Source organism: Pagrus pagrus (genome assembly GCF_965226575.1).
Source record: "Pagrus pagrus genome assembly, chromosome: 4".
NCBI lineage: Eukaryota > Metazoa > Chordata > Actinopteri > Spariformes > Sparidae > Pagrus > Pagrus pagrus.
The window spans coordinates 23,494,445-23,519,804 of NC_140188.1; the positions used below are offsets into that span (position 1 = coordinate 23,494,445).

At 43.0% G+C, this 25,360-nt stretch overlaps 1 protein-coding gene across 8 annotated transcripts in view; it reads left to right on the forward strand.

Moving 5' to 3' along the window:
- The window catches only part of fli1 (Fli-1 proto-oncogene, ETS transcription factor), a 34,790-nt gene extending 12,065 nt beyond the window's left edge, over positions 1 to 22,725 (forward strand). For 4 of the 8 annotated variants that reach the window (XM_084350585.1, XM_084350587.1, XM_084350589.1 and 1 more), the window contains 7 exons: positions 196 to 350; positions 1,406 to 1,609; positions 10,252 to 10,320; positions 17,503 to 17,562; positions 18,246 to 18,305; positions 19,329 to 19,376; positions 19,556 to 22,725. In XM_084350585.1, the coding sequence (XP_084206711.1) occupies positions 196 to 350; positions 1,406 to 1,609; positions 10,252 to 10,320; positions 17,503 to 17,562; positions 18,246 to 18,305; positions 19,329 to 19,376; positions 19,556 to 20,085 (1,126 nt within the window). In that variant the 3' untranslated portion in view covers positions 20,086 to 22,725. The remainder of the gene's footprint in view (positions 1 to 195; positions 351 to 1,405; positions 1,610 to 10,251; positions 10,321 to 17,502; positions 17,563 to 18,245; positions 18,306 to 19,328; positions 19,377 to 19,555) is intronic. The other 4 variants (XM_084350586.1, XM_084350588.1, XM_084350590.1 and 1 more) reach the window with 2 other exon arrangements.
- The last annotated feature ends 2,635 nt before the right edge of the window (positions 22,726 to 25,360 follow it).

Consider the following 25,360-nt stretch of genomic DNA (forward strand, 5'->3'; position numbering starts at 1 on the left):
GTTGACATTTGTCACTCAACGGGCAATTTCTTTACCACAGCTTTTTGCTTCTAATCTTTGTTTACTTGGCCCTGGCCATTGTAGGGCTTAAATACCCATTGCCAAAGTCAATGACTGGAAAAGAAAAACCAACAACACCCAATTTGTCTGCTGATAATATTTTCACAACTTTCTTGTCTGTGTGTGTTTGTGTAGCAGGGAGTCTCCAGTGGACTGCAGTGTGGGTAAATGTAATAAGCTGGTGGGGGGTAACGACACATCTCAGATGAACTATGGAAACTACATGGATGAGAAGAATGCCCCTCCCCCCAACATGACCACCAATGAGAGGAGAGTCATCGTACCTGCAGGTGAGGACAGCTTTCTGACAGTGTAGAGCTGGATATATTCTGTTTATTCACTGCATATTTATGCAGGTGCAAATTGTTATGTTTTTCCTGTCTTGCTGCTGTGATTACAGACAGAATCACTCCTCTGTTTTGGTCAGAGTTTGCCAGAGCTGTAAATGTTTTATGAGTCCCATTTCTATTTAGCTGGTTCACGGGGTAAAGCATTGTTTCAGTGCTTTACGTCACTCATGGGAGCAGGTAGAGGTGTCTGTTTGTCTGCCAGACCTATATATTTCTTCACTGGTCTCACGAATTTGATCCTTCAGTAAGTAACATAACACAGTTGGGGTGGTAACAAGTGGAGTTTCAGGGTTATAGCCTGTAGAAAAGTGATATTAATGTTGATTGGGTCGTTAGGTTTGAGCCAGAGAGCCAAAGAGAATGACTGTATTTTCCCAAAAATGAGCATATGTGATTCATTTAATTAAAATCAAATGGAGCCCTGCTCAGTTTTCCATTTTAAGGGCTGTTGAAGTGTTGATGCCTGATGCAAAACGGCCTCTCATCTATTAACCTAATAGGAGATCCACATGGTGGCCACTCCTTAACCATTAGTGGTAAGTTTGGGGTTTGGATTCCACATTGGATGTGCAGTATATCAGACTTGGTCTAGAAATACTGCTTTTGTTTTTATATTGCTTTCTTGCCATATGGGTTAGGGTTAAGGTTTGGGACGACGCAAATCATACCACAGATTTTGAACAATCACAGGAAGGGATTTCAGAGTGAAAAGTACTGCGAAAGATTATTTACCTGAAACCTTATATGAGTCAACCCACGAAGGCAAACCCTATCCATGTGGTTAAAATAAGATCAAGTTTTTACAAGTATCTGAACAAGGTCTGCTTCTGATACAAGATTCTGTTTCCAATTTGTTCCTGTCTCTCCCTCTCTTTACCTTAGTTAAATACGAGGCTCTCCCCACTGCCTTCTCTGGCGTCTGTCCAGAAGCTATTGTTTCGAAGTCCATTAACTTCCTCTCTTCTTCTTCTTCTTCTTCTTCTGTCTTCCTGCAGACCCGTCGTTGTGGTCCCAGGACCATGTGCGCCAGTGGCTCGAGTGGGCCATCAAGGAGTACGGCCTATTAGAGATCGACACGTCCATGTTTCAGAACACAGACGGCAAAGAGCTCTGCAAGATGGGCAAGGACGACTTCCTCCGGCTCACCAGCATGTACAATGCCGAAGTGCTTCTCTCTCATCTCAATTACCTCAGGGAAAGTGAGTACACTTTGTGCAACTTTAAAAGTGGAAACAGACAACTCCCCTCCTAGTGTTTCCAAGCGGTATTATTGTTGGTGCTGCTGTCGCGAAGACAACTGGATCGTTTCCATTTTCCCTCAGAGTAGCAACTACCAACAACACAGGATAAAACTGTGGGTCTATTCATTCATCGAGCGTATAATGGAGACATGAAGAGCAGATAGAAATGGTGCTTGGCTGGATCGCCAGTCAGCCTTCATTTTCCGTGAGATTTCGTGGCAGACAAAATTGCAAAGTGAAAGCGAGTTTTGTGAGGAACCAATCTAAATGCCAGCCGTGTCATTATTCTATAGCCTTTATGTCCTGCAATCAAGATTTACTTAAGGATATACTATGATACATGGATGAAATGTTGTTTGAGAATCAAAAGATAAAAAAGTCATAGAAAAATAATCAGAACACTGAAGATAATCAGGCTTTTGAAGTAAAAGGACAGTATATTTGATGAGAACTGCGGTACATCTTGCTGTTTGTGCTTCAGTTGAAGTCTGCGCTGGCATCCATCTTTGCCAAAGAATGGAAGTCAAAATCAACTTTCAGTCAATACACAGGCCTCTTTTCATATACTGTTCTAGACTTTTGGATGAGAAGTGAGAGTGAAGAAAACGCCAAACCCGGGCAAACAACATGACACTTTTTTTTTTATGTCACCGCACTATTCTCACATTACCATCAATAAACAATGAAATTGCTTTTACTGGAAACTCATTTCTCCATAATGGCTACCCAGTAATAAGCCGAGTTGTGGAAACCAAGAGGGTTTCTTTCCCGTCTCGAGATAACCATCGACTACATCCCCCACTTGACTTCACAGCGCCTTGCTCCACATGGTCCAGCGAGATGAAGCCCAGGTGCATTGCCTCAGGAATCGTGCCTGGCCTGTGTGTTGAGCACAGCAAAGAAAGTTGATCTGCAATTTGAAATGGAGGCAACTAAATTTGAGCCTCTTACCTTTGAAGAGTTCCTCGGTGCAATCCCGCTTCATATGTTTCGGCGGGGAATTTTCTGAGGCAGTATGCAAATTACGTTTTATTATAAGAAGTAACATCTGGCGTGGCTGTTGGTTTGAATACACAGTGATGTCTGCTTCAGACAGTAGGTATGCCTGATGTTTAATGTAAAAATAAGCAGCTGAAGCAATGAGTAAAGTGATTGTTGGACATACAGAGAACAGTTTGTCCCATCTTTGAATTCTTTGCATTCTGTGCTTTAAAATAGAGAGAGCTGCCTCTGCTGCGGCTGCAGAATATCATGACACCACGTTGGGTGGAGTGACTGATGGCTCGACTAAATTTAACATTGCTCCCAAGAAATTGCGATGGGCCTCGGCGTGATGTAATGGGAACTGTATTTTGTGGGTGTCAACAGTTTTCTCTATGCACAGCGTCTGGGCAGAGAGAGATGCTTGTCATGAGTATAACAGCCTCATTGTGCAGCGCTGCAGCGGGTGGATCTGTCTGACCGCCACTGGGCACGCTCCGCAGAGCAGTTTTCATTATGGCCACTGGCTGCGGGACTTAGCCACGGCTTAGGCGTGCTGCGCCGCGACTCTGCCCATCGTTGCCCTTTTTTTGATTTAGACCTTGTGTGTTTTGGAGACAGAAGAGATGTCTCGGGAATCCTCTCCACTTGCCAGTTGAAATTGCTTTGGATCTGTTCCCGACAATCAAAAAGATGAATGCTCGCGTCCCGTGCCTGGACTGACTGACCTGTTTTTGGGGCAGCTTCTCTGGGAAGCGAGCAGCGTGTATTATTGACACTGGGAGCCTAAGGGCAAGGGGAACCATGTTAGTAAATGAACATCTGAGGAAGGCCGAGAAGGAGGAGGAGAAGCAGGAGGAAGAGGAGGAGAGTCGAGGCTTTATGCAGACCCTGCAGGGCTGATGATTTGGAAACCAAAGCCGTTCTCTCTTTTCCCCCTGCAGCACAAACAAACACAATCACAGACGAGGAGTAACCCCGTCCAGAAAATAGACCTCTGGCTTCACTCACGAGAGCTGGAGCTTGGCCGAGCTTCCAGAATACAGAAAAAGAGAAAGGGAGGGAAAAACTGAGCCAAGTCCTGGAAGTATTAGTGATTACAGGTCACGTGATGTCTTCCTCCAACCCCATTCACCACTCTGCCCCATATTACCCCCCAACATCCTCTGAAGAATGGATGATCCAAGGGGGTACTGCAATCATTTTATACACATCTGTGTGCATCATGTGTGCTTTGGTTTTGTTTATTGAACCTCTGATCAACATTCCTCAGAGTCATTAAGCCCTGCGTGTACACTCGGCACGGGGCAAGGACACACTTCCCCACCCTACAGCCATACCATAACAAAACATTCCTGCCACGTCATGCGCAGAAATATCGCCCAGACATCCACACTGGTGCAACCGCTGGCACAATCTGAACATCTGTCTGGCTACCCAGCTGCTTGCAGTAACAAGGGTAGTTGCCCATGCATTATTTTGGCCTCATTGTTGGTCACTTATCCAGATTTTTATAAGTGATGGCCGCCCGCACCCCAATGTGCTTTCAATTTGGGGTGCAATTTGAGAATTTGTTCAAATTAGTCTGTCAGGGAGGGACCGCGGACTGTTTGCTTTATCGCACCCATGTAGGTCGGTTTGATACCACATGTGCTGGAGAGGGAGCCGAGCAAAGAAACCTCAGACAACGAAAGACTGTATCCTCGGACACGCGGCGATGCAAGAGGAGGGAGACAGCAGTGAGACAGTGAGGAGGGAAAATAACGAGACGAGAGCGTTGAGAGCAAATCTACTGTGGATCTGAAGAAACATAGCAACAGGCTGAAGAAATATATCCCTGACAGATAGATTTTACAGTAGTTATTTGAGGACAAGGGCAGGAGGCTGTGAGCAAGAGAAACAGTTATAGAAAGCGGGTGTGAGATCGAAAAAAAAAAAGTGGGGGGGGTTGAACTATTTTTTAAGAAGTGCATGGAAACGGTCCGAGGTGGTCATGATTGAGTGCCGTTGGAGAATAGCAATAGTTCTGTTTCCCAGCTGTCGCCGCTGCTTGTGTGTCTGGATGGATTTACAGCGAGGGAGTCAAGACAGAGAGAGGGAGAAAGAGAGAGGGAGCATGAGAGGGAGAGTGATAAGTCTGGGCTTCTGCACTGCTGCTGCTGCTCGCTCCAGAGTGGGGGACATTCTCGAGCCCTCAATAGTTTATACAGACCATAAACATCTGGGCTCGAAGGCTGAGTAGGGAAAAAGGAGGTCTGGAGAGCTCTCTCTCTCTCTCCCCTTTCTCCCCTCACAACATTTTTATTGAGCTCCCCATGCATTAGTTCTTTCTATTGGCAGATTATCACTGGTGCAGAGGGGCTCAACTGCTTGGCTCTGCGCCCTTTACTGTTAGCTGTCTGCTGTTAGCCACCATTACAGAGCAGTTTTTTGTGGCTGCTCACTCGACTGCCTGGGTCCAGACACTTAGAGGAATGTATGTACATATCACATTAGCATAAGTGGAGGTGGATAATAAGCAGTTGCTATTCATGTAAACACTGTGATGAGCTCAGCTGTAATTTAAGCTAGCTGCTTAGAGGACCATTATAATTGGAGCTACTTTCAGCCCAATTGCCAGTTAAGTATGTTGATATGGGGCTATTCTGTAAAACCTTGGATTTCAGTCAGTGATGTTTTTAAAGGGACAGTCCATTTCCAAAATTAAACATACATATTATTCATGCTGTTCCTCTTACCTTTTGGGCTATTTATCAATCTAGATTGTTTTGAGTTGCCGGATTTTGAAGAAACCGGCCAATGAGAAGTCTTCCTTAAGTAATGGAAGTAGATGGCACTCGTGAGAGGCTCTTGCTTGTGACATCCTTGAGTAGATGCAAACTTCCTATTGTGCAATGCGCATCGGAAAGTAAATAGTTTCTTCTTAAACGACAAGGTCTGCGGATTATCTTGAGTAACAGGGTCATGATTTCTTGAAAGAGGCTTTGCTGTTGAGTTTTTGAAATGTTTTCTTGTGGCTCTTTGAGCACCACAAGCTGAGTGATATCTCATACCATTATATTTGGAGAAAAGCAAGACATCTATACTACCATACTAAATTGTGGCGACAGCAAACGAGTTATGGTTAGAGTATTATAACGGTGCCAGTATGCTGCAACAGAGGTGCTTGCCAGATGGTTGAACTGTGCCTGAACAGATTTTTTTATTATGGATTTCTGTAACTTTTTCGTATCTGACAATCAGAAATTCAGAACCACTCCATGCAGTGATTGATCAGAGGGTGAGAAAATAAGCAGGATAGATTTGTCATTCTTCAAACAATTAGTTGCAGCAATTTTCAGGCATACTAAAGTCTTCGAGGTCAGGCAAACGTGTCGAGTTGATACAATTTGTCGATCCACCCCTCCACCAGAGCCTCCTTACTAAACGGTTTTGTTGAGCTACTGTATAAAAACATCATACTACATCATGCTGCATTTTTTTGGTCATTTTAGGAATTGAAGCGCACAACCCATTACGTCATTCTCTGGTGAGGACAGTCTTGAATATCCGCCTAGGAATTATGTTCATTTTGGACAATTCCACACCACAAGATCAACGTCCAATGCCAACACTCGATGCCAATGCGGGAAGTGGTGTGCCCTTTATGTAGCAAGGCAGAAAGCAAGGTGGAGGTCGTGGTGTGGGACGGGTGTGTAGTCCATTTGAATTTCATATGTGAGTTCATACCCAGTCACAGACCATGAATTAATGTTGGCTTTTTTAAAACCCAAACCACAGTTGTTCTCTAACCATACCCACGATTTTGTGCCTAAGCTGAACCAAACCCTTTGTGGTAGCAGATCGGAATAAAGTCACTGACGGAGAGTGTTTGGCAGTAATGCATTACTTAGTAAAGAGTTAGAGTAATGTGATTACTTTTTGCAATACTGAATAGTGTAAGAAATAACAAAGTCAGTAAATACAGTACTGTCCGATCCGTTTGTCCACCATCTTACTGGAAGCATTGATCTCAGTTTGGTTTCCCTTCAGTGACAGAATGGTGTGCCACATGTTAGCTTAGTGCCAAAGAAAAAGGAGGAGGAGAGGAGTGATGTGACCCCAGGTCACTCCAGTGTTGTCTCATTTAGAAAATGTTGTGTCGTCATTGATAAGCTGCCAATGCTAGCCACTGGTGATTCATTCAAGAATAAATTCAGTCATCACCAGCACCATTGGTAACCTTGCCGCTCGGTACATTACTCTGTGACCTGGTTACACGGACTTCTCAGCAAAAACTAAGAGAAAATACAAATAGTTTTTGTTTGTTATCTGGCAGCAGTTTAAATCTTCAAAGGTATTTTTGTGACCTCACAAGTGTTGAGAGATGTGAGAACATCGTTTCCTGTCGTGAAAACCAACATTTAAATCCAGTATTTCCACAGACTGCGCCTGAGGATGAAGCTCACAGCTCGTACAGTGAAGAAGAAAACAGCAGGGCCACACTCGTAGTGCTGTTGCTGAAAAGCTGTAGGCAGTCTGTGGGAATATTTGATTTAAACATTGGATCCGCATGGACAAAGATGGTCTCGCATGAGTAATCAGCAACGTAATGGATATACTCTAGAAATGAGTAATGTAATTAATTACATTTCTTAAGTAACTGCAAACAAACAATGTCATTTTTAACAGTAGGGTCTATCAGCTGAGAATAGCCTCACAGGGGTCATTCTGAGAGGCAATGACTAATAATGTTTAAAAAAAACGCGAGGGAGTATTTTCTGGACTCCTACCCTCGAGTTTGTTCGAGGCACTCTTTGGACAGGGACACGTGCAGACATAAAAATCACAAGAAAACTCCAAGGCACTGTCTTTTTGAATAATTGAAATTCCTTTGTTGTCACCACATGGCCTTGTTAGTACTTTAAAACAACTATGACGCATTTCAGCATCAAGCCTTCAACATGGAGTTCTGCGTTTGACCCCCTGACAAAAGCTCTGAGAAAACAGTGTCTTGGCGATTTCTGGTGATTTTCATGACAAATAATCCCTTTTGGTTTGGAGGACTTGTTGGAAATTCTCTTGTTTGCTATTTATGGCTGAAGACTGGCTACTCAGCTACTGTGGCCTTTATCCTATAGAGCTGAAAGGATGACTTACGTCTGGCTGGAGCCCATTTGGCACCCTTGAAGTGGCAAGATGCCTAAAAAACTGGGTGACTGGGACCCTCAGTTTGTTGACAAAGCTCAGACCACATGTCTGAGGCAATGGTATCATATAGCTCTACAGAATAAACAGCCGGGCCCCCGATGGAAGACAGTCACAATGCTCAGCAAGCCCTTTAAGATCTCTGTCAATATTGTCGGCGTGCCAAACTGGAGGACAGGGCCTTTTTGAAAGAGCCATCAGTTATCGAAAGAAGAGAAAAGAAAATTGTTTGTGGATGTTATGTAATCGAGCAGACTGCGAGCAGATGTGGCTGAGGAGGGAAGAGAGAGAGAGAGAGAGAGTGAGGGTCTTCAAGGCTGAACACTGGCCAGTCCTCCCACTGTGCTGTCAGATTACCGGGACGTGTTTGTTTTCTGAGAGAGGAAGAAGCCGTCCAAATAAATAGGCAGCACAGCCAAGGCTCCCTCCGCCGAACTGTCAGCTGTGGTGTCTCTCTCTCCCTCGCTCACTCGCTCTCGTACAGCAGGCCTGAATTTCTCTGTGGGACGGTTTGAGGTTTTCTCAGCAATGCTGCCTGTTTGCCTGTCTGGGTCAGCCCACATATGTGGCACACAGTAGGAAAAGGGTTAACAGCCCCTTCCTCCTCCTCCTCCTCCCTGCTCGCCCTCTATTTTTTTTTTTTTTCTGTCTGTCTGTCTGTTCATCTTTCTGGTACACTTTCTCCCCCATTCCAAAGATGATGCTTTGGTGGCTCGCCCCCGCGCGCTTACACTCTGCGTGTGGAATTATTTTTGTACGGGGAGCTGCGTTTGATTGCTGTGCAGGGACCCGGCCTCATACAAAGGCTCCCCTGTTCTGAGGCCCCCAGGTTTCTAAACTAGACCCAGAGCCTTGGGGGTGCCGTGGAGTAGGTAGAAATGGGAGGGGTGGGCTGTTGGGAGGTTAGAATACATTTGTGGAGCACCCGACTCTAACCCCCCCCCACCCCGCCACAGCCACCCCCTAAAAAAACAGACCCCTAGTCTGCCACCATGGGCCCCTTCACCCCCACCAACCCCAACAGCAGCAGCAGCACAGCGAGTTAGGTAAGCATCCTGCGTCAAATCTCAAGAAAAGCACATCACAAATTCCATTTTGCCTTCAGGTTTTTTTTTGTTTGCTCCATTCAGAAAAGGCATCCTCCCTTCTGAGAAGCTCTCCGTAGCCGTCTCAGCGCTAAATCTCAGCGCTCCCCGTGTAGTAGCTGCTCTTGTGTTTTCTCTGTGCATTTTTGGGTCTGTTTTTCCACTCGCTGATTTATGCCTGGGGGCAGCTAAAATTAAGAGAGCATTTTGGTGCCGCCCAGGGTGCCTGTGTAAGTGGAGGAATGCAGCGCAGAGTTCTGCTCCATAAGGTGAAATGAATAGGCAGCCATATGCAGTCTTGCCTCTCTGACTTTATTATTCAGGAGTAGGGTTTGCAGTTAAAATGCTGACAGGCTGTCTTGTTTTTTTACTACATTTCATGAGCTGAGTTTGTGCTGGATTTGCTTTTATTTGGGACTAGATTTATGTGTCAAGGATTATTTTCCTTCTGAGATTATTTTTCAAGACAAAACAGGAACACAATTCAAGAAATGAAAAAGGGCTCTATAGAGGTGCTTTACAGTGATTGAGCTGGACCTTCTACTGCCACCTGCTGGCTATTATAATGCCCTGTGAGCCTTTTGTCACAGACTTCAGGATAGTGGTGCATTCGGGTGACTCTGAGATACATTTTCCCTTAAAGTGGGACAGAACAGCATTATAATAATGAAGTACTGTAGTGCTGCAGGGATGCTGGGGCCTACAAAGCTTGTTTGCCAGATGTGAGAAGAACATGTTTGTTTGGTTCAGACCCCAACATATGTCACTTCATCATGACTTAATGAGATTGATTCAGTGAAAATGAAAATTTGGATGCAAAAATGATCAGTACCACTAATCACAAATGCAATATTGGTCAAAATAATGGCAGTATGATTTTATTTTATCATAAAATGCAGCCCTAATCATCATTTATATACACATTTGCATCTCTTTTTCTGCAAGATCTAATTCTAAACCACAGTTTCTTGAAGTACGGCGCGCGAGCCAAATTTGGCACCCTGAACGTGACATGAAATGCACGCATTGTAGTTTCATTATCTGCTGTTCATTTCAGTTCTTTCATTTTCAGTCGCCTACATCAATAAACTACTGAGTGAATACTACTGTCTGAATTCTGTGCTATTGAACTCATACAGTCTTATACAAAGTCCAATAGTGTATAATGTGTGCTGTTAAACAAAAGATGCTCATATGCAAGAATTTATGAAAACGAGTATATCTCTCATCCAGTTTTTTATATGCTAGTTTTAGATGTAATTTGTTTGTCTCTATGCTTTACACGACTGATGGATGGTATACAGTTTTGTCTTACGATACTCTTTTTTTTTATCTCATTTACTACAGGTAGCTCATCATTATCCTACAACACACCATCTCACACAGACCCATCCCCACGCCTGGCTGCCAAAGAGGGTAGGGAGACATTTTTTAAATTATTTATGCTTGTTATACTATACATATATATGCATGTGTATTCAAGTTGATGTAACTGTCTTATATCAAGGGAGCGAGTTGAGTTGTTAGACTGCCTGAGATGAAAAGAGGAATGGAAGACGTAAACACATTACCTGCCAGCATACACAGACGGTGCACACACACACTTGAGAACACGGACCACTCACACAAATCCAAAGCACTGATTGCCACCGACAAAGCTCTGCGCAGGTGCACCTTTTGTGTCGTTAAAAATAATAAGAGCCAAGCGGCTGCTATTCACGGCCGCTACCTGAACGCTGTGACAACACACGGTTAGCTCAGAAAAGGCGGCTTCAGCGCAGAGGCGTATTAGCGGGAAGACAAAAGCAGCGTGCTGATGAGTTCTGTCCACAGCAGCAGGGGTGAGAGCAGACGGTGAATGTGACGATTATGAGAAAAGAAGCGGGACGTGAGACACGTGAATGAGGCTGTTTGTTGGAGAGACAGGTGCTGAAGCAACAATGTGAGCGGTAAACATGGCGGAAGAGCCTGATTGGCCGCTTCAGACCAGACTAGAGTGTGCGAGTGTATGAGTGGGTCTCTGCTGTGGGTATGAGACACTACAAAACACTAATTCACTTGAACGTGAATCAGATTTACTTAAAGTCCCCCTCCAGACACAATGTGTTTTTCTTCTTGTCCTTAGATTCACTGTGTCGAGTCATGTACGTGCACAGTTTGACACTAGAAGGCTGTTTTCACATTCGAAGCTTTAACTGGAACATTTGAAAGGGAAAATCTTTCATTAAGAGGCCGGCCTACGAGCATGATTTGTGGCATCACAAATAGTTAGGAAGCCTTTGACCTGTATTCAGTGTACACAATTGTTAAACCTGTGAAATGAGGATTCCAGTGGGGTAACAATGTCAGATACACATCAGAGAGTTTTCATGTATGCCTTAATACATCTGTGGAGGGGATCTTTAATAATTTAACTCAATGTATATTGGGTTTTTTATTGTTCTTTTGTCATATTGACATATTTTTTCTTGAAAGGCGCATTAGAGAGAGAGGTTTTGTAATTCTGAATAAGATTTTAGGGGTGAGTTAAAGCCTAACAGACATGTTACTATGGATTTTCTGTTGGTGTCTTTACTGTGTGAGCTGCTCGGTGTCTTTGCTCACTACAGATATGCGGTGAAGTAAAAAAGCAGCAGTCAAATGTGACCTGTTGCAATGTTTCACTTGTCAAATCCTTGCAAAAGCCAAGCTGAGTCTCTAAGAACAACGCCCACAGCAGCTCAGAATGATTGTCTCTTTCCTCTGGATACCTTTTCACTCTACAAACATTACTTTGTGCTGACACAACCAGAACTAGGCGAAGGCTGCACTGTGTATCTGTACAAGAAAAAAACAAAAGCTACACATCCTTTACATCGGCTATATAGTGTCACCACCAGAGACGGGAGAAAGGACTGCAATAACAGCGATAGCCTCGCTCACAGGATGAGGGGCCCTATCAAGGCAGGAGGAGAGGAAACAGTAGGTCTGATAAGTGTCCGAGAATGCCCTCGGCCTCTCTCTATCTGCCCCAGCGGTGAGCGTTAGCAGGCCGTGTGCTTGTTCTCGCCCAGCTTCAATACCAATAGACCAATGGGCAGGCCAGATAAGATTCTGCTCAGTCACCCCCCGACCCCGCTCTTCCTGGTTCTCAGCGGCAGGTATTTGGACTGGCAGGAATAGAGGGTCACTCCCTTCAACAGCATTTCCCTTTCACAAGAGGTGACTTCTATTATGAGCTCCTGTAACACCGACTGCGCCTCTAGTTGTGTCCCGTGATCCCAGTTAATGTACAGCTGAGGAAAGTCTCCAACAGGGTGACTTTTCAAGAATTGGGAAGTACAACCAAGTTATCAGATAGGTACCCATACAATATAACATTAATCATGTTGCTTATAACTGCTTTGTTGTATTCATCATAAAATGATGCAATTTATTTATGAAGTATTTCTTAACTTGAGTAAAAGTAACAATAGCACGCTGTGAAGTATTAAATTAAATAGAAGCTTGAAGTATCAAAAAGTAAAAGTACTCATTGTGAAGTAAAATGTTCCCTGTCAGTGTTTTCCTATCATATCTGATTAATATCATCACTGCATTAATGTATACTTTGCATTTTACTGCTGTAGTGTTCAAGGTTGAGACCATTTTTAACTACCTTATCTGCTATTTTGTAGTTAAATCTACAGCAGCACATAATGTCCTTTAAGGTTACATGTTTGTAATGTCTCTCTTCTGTGAGGGCCACGGATCTCCCGAAAGTCGACAATAACAGCCTGTTTTTAGCTTTCTGACGATGCATTTTCCAGCTAATTCAAGAAGGTTTATAAATAGTTTATTTACCTGAAGAAGTAGGGGAATTTTCTTCAGACATGAAGTGACCATTCATCCTTCAGTTTATCAGGAAAAATCAAATTCAGAAACTTTGGAGAGACTTTGTTTTCACTGGGCGGGAACGATACGAAACAGTGGATCTGAAAAGTCATTAGTAACATACAGAAGTACAGTACAATGTTTGCCTCTAAGATGTAGTGGATAGAGATGGAAAATCAAAGTGGACAGTGTAAATTGAGTAAATGTACTCAAGTTACTTTCCACCACTCCTTAATAACAACAGACAATATTCCAAAATGTTACTGTCTTAATGATAATTAAGTGAAAAGGTGACGCAAGCTAAAAATCACAGCTGGGACGTTGTGACTCGACAATAAAAGTGGCCTTTCTTCGGGAGAAGCCTTTATCAACATTTTCTCAGATCAGCGTTGCCAGATGTTCAGGTTCATATATTGCCTTTTGAGAACAGTCAAATACCATTCAGGCTCTTTGGGGTAGAGTAAGCAGGAGCATGCAGCAGGAGACAACCCTTAATCTGCTCCAGACTCTGCGGTGTAAAATGCAATGTTATGAATAAAAGAGAGCATATAAAACACGGAATGCAGCAGCTATGAAAGGGTGTGTGTGCGTGTGTGTGTATCTGAAGTCTGTGTCTACTACTTGCCTGTGGATAGGCATGTGTGTGTGGGTGGGTTCCTGTATGTCTTTGTGCAGACATGTGTTACAGAACGTGTTGACATTGCTTTTGACTGTGTGTATGTTGTAAATATATTAAGTAAGTGGTGCTAATGTTTTTTTTATTATATAGCTTTTTCCCCCCTTTGTACCTGTTTCAATTTTTCGGCTTCTGTTTGCGCCGCTGCTGTGAAATCTTTAAAATTTGCAGCGAGGACGCTCATATTCTCCGCTGCCTCTCAGCGAATGAGGAGAGATGATGATTCACCTCTGCGAATGTATTTATTGGTGGCAGCACAACTCCAAGTGCGCCATTACGTGTCAAGCTTTTTCTTACGGTTACGACTTTTAGTTCCGCACCCCCCTTCAAGAAAAAATATTAAATGAGAGACGCACATTTTGTCTTTAAAAATAACGCCGATGAAAATGGTCAACTAGTAAATAACCTCTGCCCTTGCAAAAGCATGGATATGTTTTATGTGTGCTCTTTTTTCACTTCTCTGTTCTGGTGCACCCACTGTCTCCTCACTGTGTCTAACTCCTGTACTTTGCCATCAGTCTCCTCCTCCTATGGCTCCGTCCTCACACAGATGGCTTTTAAAGCACCTGTATTACGGGTATTAAAAAAAGTTTACCCTGTCTGGGTCTCTCTCCTTGGCTCAGACTCTGGGTTAAAAACAGTCCACGGCTCGACTCTCTCCTTCTCCTCTCTTTCTCTGTCTGTCTCTCCCTCTCTGCTCGGTTGTTCTTTCTCTCCCTCGCCGTCGCTCTCCACGTCTCCCTGTCTCTCTCTCTCCCTCTCTGTCTAGCGCTCGGGCCTTGTTTTGACTAACTGGTCCTGCAGTCGAAGTCTCCCAGGAGCGTGCACCACACCCCAGACCAGAGTGGAAACTGGCTCAAGTCGCAGTCAGAGCGAGGCCTGGAAAAATGAAGGAGGGAGAGGGGGGTTTGGGAAGAGGCGGCTCTGTGTGTGCACATTCGGGTCTGTGTCTGTGTTTGCGTGGCTGGCTCGCCCTGAGTACCCCCGACCACTTGGGCTTTGTTCGTTTTTACCTCTGCTGCTTCTTCCTTCTTCTGCGCTCTCGCTTCCACTTCCGCCGCCTTTTCGCTCATTCCAGTTAACCCCCGAAACGGAGTGAACACACCGGTGGAAGCCTGGAAGTGTGTCTATTCTCGCTTGCACGCCGGTAAAGGGGAAACAGTTTAGGAGGTTAATGTAATGTGCTGCCAATAACTACCCCAAGGGTATCTCAAAATGCGGATGAGCCCATATTACTTGGCATCTAGCAGACAGTAGCAGAGTTTGCTGCCATTGTTTTCTTTTCAAATTCCAAAGTTGTGTTTTCGTCTGACTCTGTTTTTTTTTTTTTTGTTTTTTTTTCTCCTCTCACTCTTAAGTTTCTTCGTCTCCTCTTTCTCTTTCAAGGCCTTCTTTTATGCGCTTAGTCACTGTCTCCATCTTCTCCTGTCTGCTTCTCAGTAATCTCCCTTTCTCTTTGGCTGTGGCTCCTTCACCTACCCTCTCATCTCTCCTTCATTCTCCCTCCCCCTCCCCTCCGTCCCCCTCGCTGTTTGTAGCCCGCTCGCTGCACGTATGGAGGTAGCCCCGTTGTGTTCTTTTCGGGGTGGTGGAGGGTGGATGGAGGTGGGTGGGTGGATGGGGGCTGGCGGTGAGTAGAGGGGAAAAAAGGGCCAGTAAAACAAAGAGAGGTTGTCTGCAGGCGAGGCAGGCAGGAAACGCAAGTCTCCCAGGACTCTCCCCCAGTCACTGCTCCTTGGCTATCCTGCCGGCCCACACCAGATTGAACCTGACAGCCCCGCTGAGCCACGGCAGCCCGCTTGTTATTTGTCCCTCCTTTCGCTCTTTGTGTCTTTCTCTCTATTACACTCTCCTTTCTTGCGTTCTTTTGATCATACTCAAATGTATTCACTTTTCTCATGCTTTGTTGTGGGCCCATATCCTTCATGTTACTTACCATAAGTTAATGTCACTTACGCATTTTGAACATCGGCCCTTTCAGTCACAGAGAGCCCGGCTCGCAGTCTGCAGACAGGAACGGGCCCGTTGCTGAAACGTCGGGGGTTAAGAGTTGAAAAGTTAGAAATTAGTGAAAAGATCAAGAGGTCCCTGAGCAGCAGGAAGTTTTCCCATTGGTGGATATTCTGCCTGTAAGGGAAAGGGAAAACAAGGCAACAAAACATCTTTTGAAAGTAACACAAGACGGATAATTGGATTTGAAGTGTTTTTACACTTTCTTGAGTGGATTATGAAATAAGCAAAACAATACAACACAACATGTTTGGCAGATTACCAGGTGAACTTTGCTTTAGAGAGCTTAATATAGAGTTCAGTTGTGCTGCTAGGAGAAATAAGGGCGACGTTTTATTCTGTGTTTTTTATTATTTGTTGGGATTTTTTCAGACAGGCTGAGATGTCAATATGTCCCGATCCACAGGAGGGCAGTATTGCACAGTGTTTAGAGATGGCTGTACATGAGGCGGAAGCTGATGGTGCATTTTATGTCACTGGATGTCCAAACGTGTCGTTGGAATGAAGACGGCCACCTTCATCTGTATGCGGCACTGAAAAGAACACCACTCTTACAACAAGTCATCTTTGAAGTGTTTAACATAACAAATTAATTGACTTTTTTGTCACATGAATTACCATACATAAGATCTGCAGAGTTTAGGTAAACACACAGAATATCAGTACGGTGAATCTGCAAGTATTTTGCAATGATTTATTGCTCATCAGCACATGAGTTATTTGAATGCACTGGTTAGGACACGGTGGTGAATAATTTGCAAAAACACATAAATATTAATGTTGGGTAAACAAACACCTACACACAGATACACACAGAGAATGCATTTAAAGTGTGGGATCAACACACTCCCTCACTTCTGTAATGTCAAAACACATCATGCCAATGATCTATTGAGATAATTAATCATGCATATTGTGTAAAAACATAATGCTATGATACACTTTCACCACATGAGCACATTATGCTGTTTATTAGTCACTCCATGCTACGTGTTTGCACAGTGTTTGCACTTGATTCTGCAAAAAATTGGCGTCCAAGTCGTTGCAGCAGAGTTGGGTCTTGCTCTTTTAAAATCTGGGGGATTCAAACCTCCAACTTTGATTGTTAATAAGCCCCCTTCTAGAATATTCCGCCTACAGTGATGGGAAATGGGATTGCCTCTTGACCTTCTAACAGCTTGCTTATCCCAGCAACAACCTCTGTCATCACCATTACACTGTCTCTATCTGCTGCCCTCTGGGAGAAACACTGCTGACAAAAAGATTTGCAGATCATGATAACACTCTGAATAGCATGTTGCACACAACAGAGTGAAACGCCTATCTGGCTACAATGCGCATCACATGTCCCTGTATTCTGGCAACTGTTTGAGCTGTTTTAGCCCACAATAATCCAGACAATCACGGGTTCTGGCCAGGTGCACTGTGAGTACACCGGGGTGTTTTTGAGACATTGCCAGGGGGGAGGATACATCCTCTGTTTTATCTGCTTGTGTCAGAGTGATTGATTGTTACTGGAAGCAGTCCAGCTTCGCACTCAGTCAGGTTTGGACCGCAGCAGGTAGAACCCATGCAAACGGGGCCAGTTTGGCTGGTTGTCAAGGCCTCATAAAAGCTGCTTGTGTTGGGAGAGGGATGAGGGTGAATATCATGTGCATGCATTGTCTGTGTGTGCGTCTCTGTTGTCCTGCTGTACGCTAATTTGCACCGGTCCCTTTATTTGTGGTCTGAGTGTTGCAAGCTACTCAACCAACTGTCCTCTGTCAAAGATTGTGCCATCTCTATTAAAACCATCACAACGTGCCAAACAAAACCACATTACCATGTCCAGATATCCGGTGAAGGGCATCCTAAACCATGTTTTGATAGATTTATTGATGCCGGTTGGCACTGGTCTCCCTGTTTTTGCTGTGGCTACACAAGGAAATGAGACACTGACTGTAGTCTCATAAACAGGCGAGTTTAGAGATTGGACTCTTCGCCTCTTTGAAAAAAGCAGCTGGAATTCTTATTAAACATACTCAAACTTTGTCTTCCCTTCTTTTCTCTCTCTTTGTCAGACCCTTCATATGATGCTGTACGGCGGACAGGATGGTCAAACAACATGCACAGTGGCAAAGGTAAGGAGACAAAAATATTGGTAAGCATGGCTGTAACAACACGTACTCCAAAAAACTGGTCCATTGTCCGCATCTCCCGAAGGGACATGTATCACAGTTCCCAAAAAAACATGACTATTGCAGCGTATGACCTTCATCGTGTTGTCATAGTTTGGTTAGTTTTAGGTACTAAAACTACTCGGTTAGTTGAGGCACTAAAGCTGCTTGGTTAGGTTTAGAAAAACATTGTGGTTTTACTTAAGATCACTACGTTATCTTAGAAACTTCCATTAAAAACCTACCTACATTTCCTGAGTAACTTAAATTATCTTATGTACAGTATGTGACATTATTTTACAATCATTTGTGTTTTCTGTGCAGCAGATTATTTGCAAATGCTATTTAACCTAAGTCTACATCAAACTAGAGGCCGTTCCAACATCCACAGAGTCTAGACGTGTTGGGCGGACTCCTACAGATTACAGCCTCTGTTGTCAGAACATGAAGACACAGTCCATCCAGCCACCAACTACTGCCTTATTTACTTTGGACCTCCGCTGACGTGCCTTCAACTTATGTAGCCTGGTTATCTGTAGCCACCCTGCTGATGTTGTCTCTAAACCTTTTTTTTATATCTAAGTCTCTCTCACTCACTCTCTCTCTCGCTCTCCTCCTCAACTGATTGCCTCTCTCTCTCTCTGCAGGCTCACCGGTGGTGACTCAGAATGTGACCAAATCCACTGAGCAGCCCAGAGCTCAGCCAGGTAATGACCTACAAAGTCTATTTCTTGATCTATGTGCTATCAGCACAAATCTTACGAAGATAGCTCAAAGCTAGTCTGTTAGCATGGATATTGGCCTCCCTCGAGCATGATTATTCTATATTAATCAGATAATTATATTTTCCAAGCTGCTCTGTGTGCTCGGTTGCCTGTTCGATTTTAGTGAAGCTTATTTTACAGGTGCATTGTGATAAATTGGTAATGTTTATGATGCAGGTAAGCACAGATCAAGAGTAAAGTGGTCCCAATTGTTTACAAGTGGTTCATCAGCAATTTAATAATGGACCGTTTGGAAGTCTACCAACAAGCTTCGAGTGTGTACTAGTGTTTGCATTTTTTTTTTCTTACCTTCCAGCCACACACCTATTAGCATGTGTAATTGGTTTTCCTGGTCAGCTCATTATTCAGAGGGTGTGCAGAGCACAGTAATCCAAACACACTGAGACTTTACCACATAGTGCTCTCTCGTTTCCTTAGTGTTTCACATGTTAACATGTTTATTTACTCTTATTATTATTTACTTATAAAGAGGTTTTCTATAATGATTATAATTAAATAAAATATCATCAGCTGTTGCTCAGTGACATGTTTATTTTGTCTTCAGTCTTCCATACTAATTAATGTTTATACTAATTTATATTTCAATGATTTACTGGTTTGGCAGTCTCACTGTAAGATTACTGGCCACCTCAAATGCACAGACTATTGTTTGGACCCTCAACATCCTTTACAAGTCGAGTTTTAGATATTTCCATCAGGGCAGAGTTTTAGTCCCCCTAAGGGTAGCAGCAAAAAATATACAGTAGATCATCTTTTGTTCCATCTGCTTTTAGTTTTTAAAGGAAAACTATAACTATAAACCTCCATGATCTATGGTGACAGTGTAGGACAGTGCCCCTCGGTTTCATTAAAGTTTTACTCTCCTCTAATTAGTATGGGTAACATACCATTATATCGCCACAGTAATTAGATTGTAGATCAACGACGCTCTCCTTTTGTCCACAGATCCTTACCAGATTCTGGGTCCCACCAGTAGTCGCCTCGCCAATCCAGGTGAGCATTTGTGCATACTCATCTTTATCTGCTGTCAACAGCCAGCTGTTGTGAACATTGCTCAAAAACATCCTTTTCTGCAGGCCTTACTGGATAGACAATCGATTTGTTAACAGTGAATGATGAGCTCTTAGTTGGATGAGGCTGTGTATGTGATCACTGTTTGTGTCCACCATCAGGTTCAGGTCAGATCCAACTGTGGCAGTTCCTCCTGGAGCTCCTGTCTGACAGCGCCAATGCCGGTTGCATCACCTGGGAGGGCACCAATGGCGAGTTCAAGATGACGGACCCGGACGAGGTGGCGCGGCGCTGGGGCGAGCGCAAGAGCAAGCCCAACATGAACTACGACAAGCTGAGCCGCGCGCTGCGCTACTACTATGACAAAAACATCATGACCAAGGTGCACGGCAAGCGCTATGCCTACAAGTTCGACTTCCACGGCATCGCTCAGGCGCTGCAGCCGCACCCCACCGAGTCCTCCATGTATAAGTACCCCTCGGACCTAGCCTATGTGCCTTCCTACCACGCCCACCAGCAGAAGGTCAACTTTGTATCCCCACACCCTCCATCCATGCCTGTCACCTCCTCCAATTTCTTTGGACCCACCGCTCCGTACTGGAGCTCGCCCACTGCTGGCATCTACCCCAACCCAAACGTTCCCCGCCACCCTAACACCCATGTGCCATCCCACCTTGGTAGTTACTATTAGACAACCCCACTCTGACCATCCATCACCCTCTAAAACCCACAACTAAGTCCACAATTGCTGACCTGCACTCCCAATGATGCCAAAACGATGAAGACTGAGTTGATAGAGGAAGAAATTTTGCTCCTGAATGAAGGATGATAAATTTGAAGGAGATTTTTTTTGTTTATTTGTAAGAATCTATAAATAACTGGATGCTACGGTCCAAAATGGAATACTACTTACCTTTCACAAGACTAGCAACTGTTTGATTATGTTTTTTGGACGTGCGTCTGAGTTTTCTGTGCCTTTCACTTTCCCATCCTCTAAAAAAGCTGCACCTATGGGTGTCCTTTCCAAAACCTTCCCAAACCAAAGACTGAGGACAGGGAGAACAAAGTGCGTCTGTCTGCCTCATCGCCACGCTAAAGTGCCAGACATGGGCCTATTGTTTATGGGTCTCAATCTACATCCTCCACAGTACATTATGTACATTATGCTTTAAAGCAATCTTCGTCGGGGTTTCTTATTCCCGCCACATCTAGCCTTCTGTTTCCACTGTCTGCTCGTCTGTCCATCTGCAACTCTTTTACGTGTGTGTGGAGAGTCTTCTGGAATTCGCTGGACAAGGAGGAGCTCTCAAAGAGATGGACTTTTCTCAGCACTGAATGAAATTTGGCAACTGGAATATGCCATCCATGATTTAATTTATCCTCCAAACTGGAAGGCTAGAGAAGAGTTAAATGCTGGAGAAGGAAGCGCTGTATGTTTTGCCTGACCTGGGTCAACTCAGTTACTGAAAATGCTTTCTGTGTGTGGAGTTCAACATGGCCGATGTGTACAGTTGACTCGACCGTGCCGGGGGAAGCTGAGTCAACATGTAATTGAAGTAATTTGCAACAATAATTCAACCCAGGTCAGATGTTTTCAGGGGGCCCACACACCAGGCTATTAAATGTTTGCCATGTTGTTGCCTTTCAGCCATGCCATTTCCAGATGTTTTGTTGCTCGACCATGTCAGTATTAATGTGAATGTCTTCTGGTTTGTGAAACGCGTGTAAAAAAAAAAATAGGGGATACCCTGCAGCGAAATCAAAATTTGTCAGATGTTTTCAATTGTTTGACGAAAAAAAAAAAAAATCATTCCTTGATTTGTAACATCATGTTTGCTGCACATATCTGAATCTTAAACACAAAAGTGCCTTTTCTTTTGGCAAAGTAAGACCTTTATCCCTTACAGTGCCATGAGTGCATCCAGTTTTAGTGTATGGCACAATGAGAAACCTAACCCTCACCGTGCCTGAACTGCTGTTTTATACCATATATTTTCTGTTCATTATAGACGAAACAGCATTACATCTTAAGATGCATAGCGAGATACATAATCATCATCTCCATGTTTCACTCAGAAATCTGACAGTTTTTGATTTTGAAGTGACGTTAACAGCTGCCACACTGTCTCCTTCCTCTTTGTAGGCCAGTCAGGACCGTATAGGTCAGCACAGAGAAGTGGCTCGGCAGTAAGTCACGTTAATAGACAGTTAAGTTGCATTTTACCAGGGCTGGATCCTAGTTTGAGAGCAGCATGTGTGTTTGAATCTTAGTATCTCACTGATCTCAAGCCCAGCAAAAATGCACATGAATCTCAAGTTGGATTTCATCTTCGTGTAGTAATGTCATGTCAAAACATATCCATCTTCAGGTGTTCAAAGCTGTTAATAGCAAACGTATTTCCTTTTAGAAAATAAATTACTTGGGACTAAGTAGTTTATCAGAGAACAAAACCAATAAAGTATGACGAGATGAAACAAAGAAATCCTCAGATTCGCAAGCGCTGTGCGCTTGTCAGACCTATTTTTTATTATTTTATAAGCATCAGACAACTAGGCATTAAAGCAACTTACTGTATAAATTATGCAGAGTTATTTTCATATGTGACAGTATAAAAAGTCAAGAGAATTAATACGAGTTGACCTCGGTCAAAAATGCAAACCTTTAAAGTCCATTTCTGCTAAGTAGTTTGTTCAGCATTTTAAGCGTTTTTTGTTTTTTTTATATCTGTACATTTGGGCAATACATTTTAACATTTTTGTTTTCTTGTAAGTGTTATTATTTCTGAGATTCAGTTGTAACATCCTAAGTGCCTTTATGCACTCAAGGTATCTCCTTGTATTCCCCAAACCACAAATGCCTGCTTGAATCATAATCCAGTCGCCAGGGATTCCTTTACTCTGTATGCAACATGTGATTATGATGCATTATACCAAACGGCCCTGGAGTCGGTGGCTTTTCCTGTGCATTAAAGAATTTCAGGTATTTTATGCAAAATAATACAAACAGTATTCATATCCACAACCAGCTTCTCCTGAAAAATTATAGCTTTAAAGACCAAATAAAAAAGGGAACATGTAATTTGTAGCATAAAGAAACTATTCTAATGTACCCTTAACTTCCATGTTTCACATGCATTATCAATGAAAAGGGATCTGTGCTACTTCGTATATGCAATGTATTTTGGATATTAAATATATATATATATGTGTATAATTTTACAATTAACCAATGTATTATTATTATTGTCATTCCTGCAATGTATGAAGTAATACCTTTTGAAAAAGGGCTTTTGTATAGGAAAATGTGACAAAATAAATGTTTTTACCTCTCTTCCATTGCCTGCCTGTAGCTTCACTAGAGCGCCGAGACGGATGACTTTTTTTCTGAAGATCTACAAAAGTAGTACATTGTTGATAGCGACTTACCTTTTTGCACAATACACATCTCAGTTGTGCAAAGGTTTGAAATCTTGTGACTTTTCTGCTAAGCCATTACATATTTTCATTGTGTAATATTCCAATTTGTTCCTTTAAAGGAACAGTTCGCAGAAAAAAGAAAATTCAGTAATTATCGGCTCATCCCCATGCTGATGGAAAGTCAGGTGATGTTTCGTAGTCGACAAAACATTTCCGAAGTAAAGGGTCACTTGTTTTAAAACGTAAAAAAAAAAAAAAAATCATCATACAGCTTATTTGGATTTGAAAACACGTTATTTTTTACCTTCGAAACCCGGTTGAGCTTGTTCACCCACTTCAGACGGGGTGCGTGCTAACACTTTTAGCTTCAGCTACAGTGAAGATTTCATCTCAGGAATTGTGTAAATAACATATTTTCAAATCAATTTGGGATCTCTGGGCTTCTGGAGACTTGGAGACGAGCTGTTTTAAAATAAGTCCCCATCTACCTCAGTTGTTTAGGAGCATGCTTCGATGCTAGTTCGCTGTGAAGCTCCAGAAATGTTTTTGTGGATTATGAACCTTTACCTGACTTTCCATCGGCATAGGGCTGAGTAGATAATGACTGAATTTTCATTTTTGCGTGAACTATTCCTTTAAAAGGGCAGTAATGTGTTACATTTGTTTATTTCATACTACACCTGCAGATAGCACACAGCTTTCTGCTCCTCCTCAATTAAGCCAGCCATGTCTGCATCTGCATCAATACAATATATACAAACAAAGCATGCATTGATACTCTGACACTTAATATCTCATTCACATGTGTTTCACAGAAAGATAACGTGGCCGTTACGGTTTGTGGCAAGGCAACTTAATCTCGATCATCAGCAAAAGGCTTGCTATCTGATTACAATGTAATGAAATTTATGCACCAACTAACCATAACAAGGTGCATCTACTTCAGTCCAATACAACACTCCTGCAATAAGTCTTACCTCCATTAAGGATTCATGTTCAAGGTGCTGCTGAATTGTATGGCATTCTACTTTGAGGTTCTTCAATTTTTTCGTCCACCCCAATCGCAGGATATTAATGGCACCAGAATAAACATTAGACTGTGTTAGTGCTCACTGGCTGTACCTGATAAATTAGCAGCTGAGTGTTTAATTTAAGCATTAATCATTTCCTGGGGAAAGACATACAGTATGGGTGGAATTAATAGTAGGGGGAGGAAAGTGCTCCATCTTTACAGGCTTTCTTTTTATCATGACATCTTTGTGCCATGATGATCACAAGTTACATTTTGACATCGAAGAAACACTGATAAACTACCCTTTACAGTTATTTCAGCTTGTGAATCGGGAGATCACATGAGGCCAGAAGCTGTGTGAGCAGGGGAATTGTAGGTGTAAAATCACTTTAGACTGGTGTACAGTATTTCAATTTGAAAGCTTCCTCGGTATTTTTTGTCATTTAATTCCCTCTCCGTACACAGCTTCAAATGATCGCTGTTGGCGAGTTAACAACCAGTGTGTATGCATGGTGTCTGTGTTAAATGACAGCTACAGCCTTGCAAAGTGCTCTGTTAGTCTGCATGAACCATGCAGACAAAAATATGTGTCACAGACACAGTGAACAGCCATCGAGGGACAGTTGTGGGCTTATTTGTTTTATTTAAATATGCTTGTGGAGCATGCGTCATGTTTATGCTGCTGAGTGATTTCACATATTTGTCCATAATATTTATAATCCTCTAACCCGGCCTTGATTAACATCTCTAGGTGCGGACACACACATAAGACTCTGAGGATATGCATTGCATAGGGAGGTCAAAGTGGCGGGTCCATCTCAACAACACCTGTTGAAGCTTCATGCTAGCACAGTGTGTACTGTTATTTCTGTAAATGGAGAGTTAGGGTTTCATGTTGAGAACCTGCAGGCAAATCAGTGGGCAATAAGCAACAGCTCTTATCTCCCAAACACTTCCACTCTGTTGTGTTTGGATCCATGTTTGCTGTCACAACTTCACTTTGTTTGCAGATGAAAAGCCGTGATAGGGGTTGGCACCTGTCAGTACGTCGCTTTGACCTTTTTGATCACAGTCCTTATTTCCGGTTCAGTTAGGCAGAGAACACAATGACACAGACATATTTTGAATGCAAAAATAGCCTTTATTTCAGTGTATTTTTCCCCTGAGATCAAATACAAAAAAGACCTTACAAACAGAATGTATTTTTGTACTATAGTCAGTGCTGTATGGTATGCAGCCATGTTATAAGTGTTTCCTGAGAACTTTGTTCTCTCACAATGTCTTCAATCATGAAGAAAACAGTAACTACATCACCTACTGTTTGAAAACAGTGGCCCCTGAGTCCGACCTCTTGGTAGTGCTTCGGTGTTTGAATAGCCTAATGGTTCAAGTGTCTCTTTGTGTACAACAGCTTACAGTAGCATGAATTATTCAGCAAGCACTTTATCTTTTTCTCACCCATGACAATAGCATGCCCCTCCAACACTGCTCCTTCAAGTAGATTTACACACAGTTTAATACATTTTGCGTTGTTTTT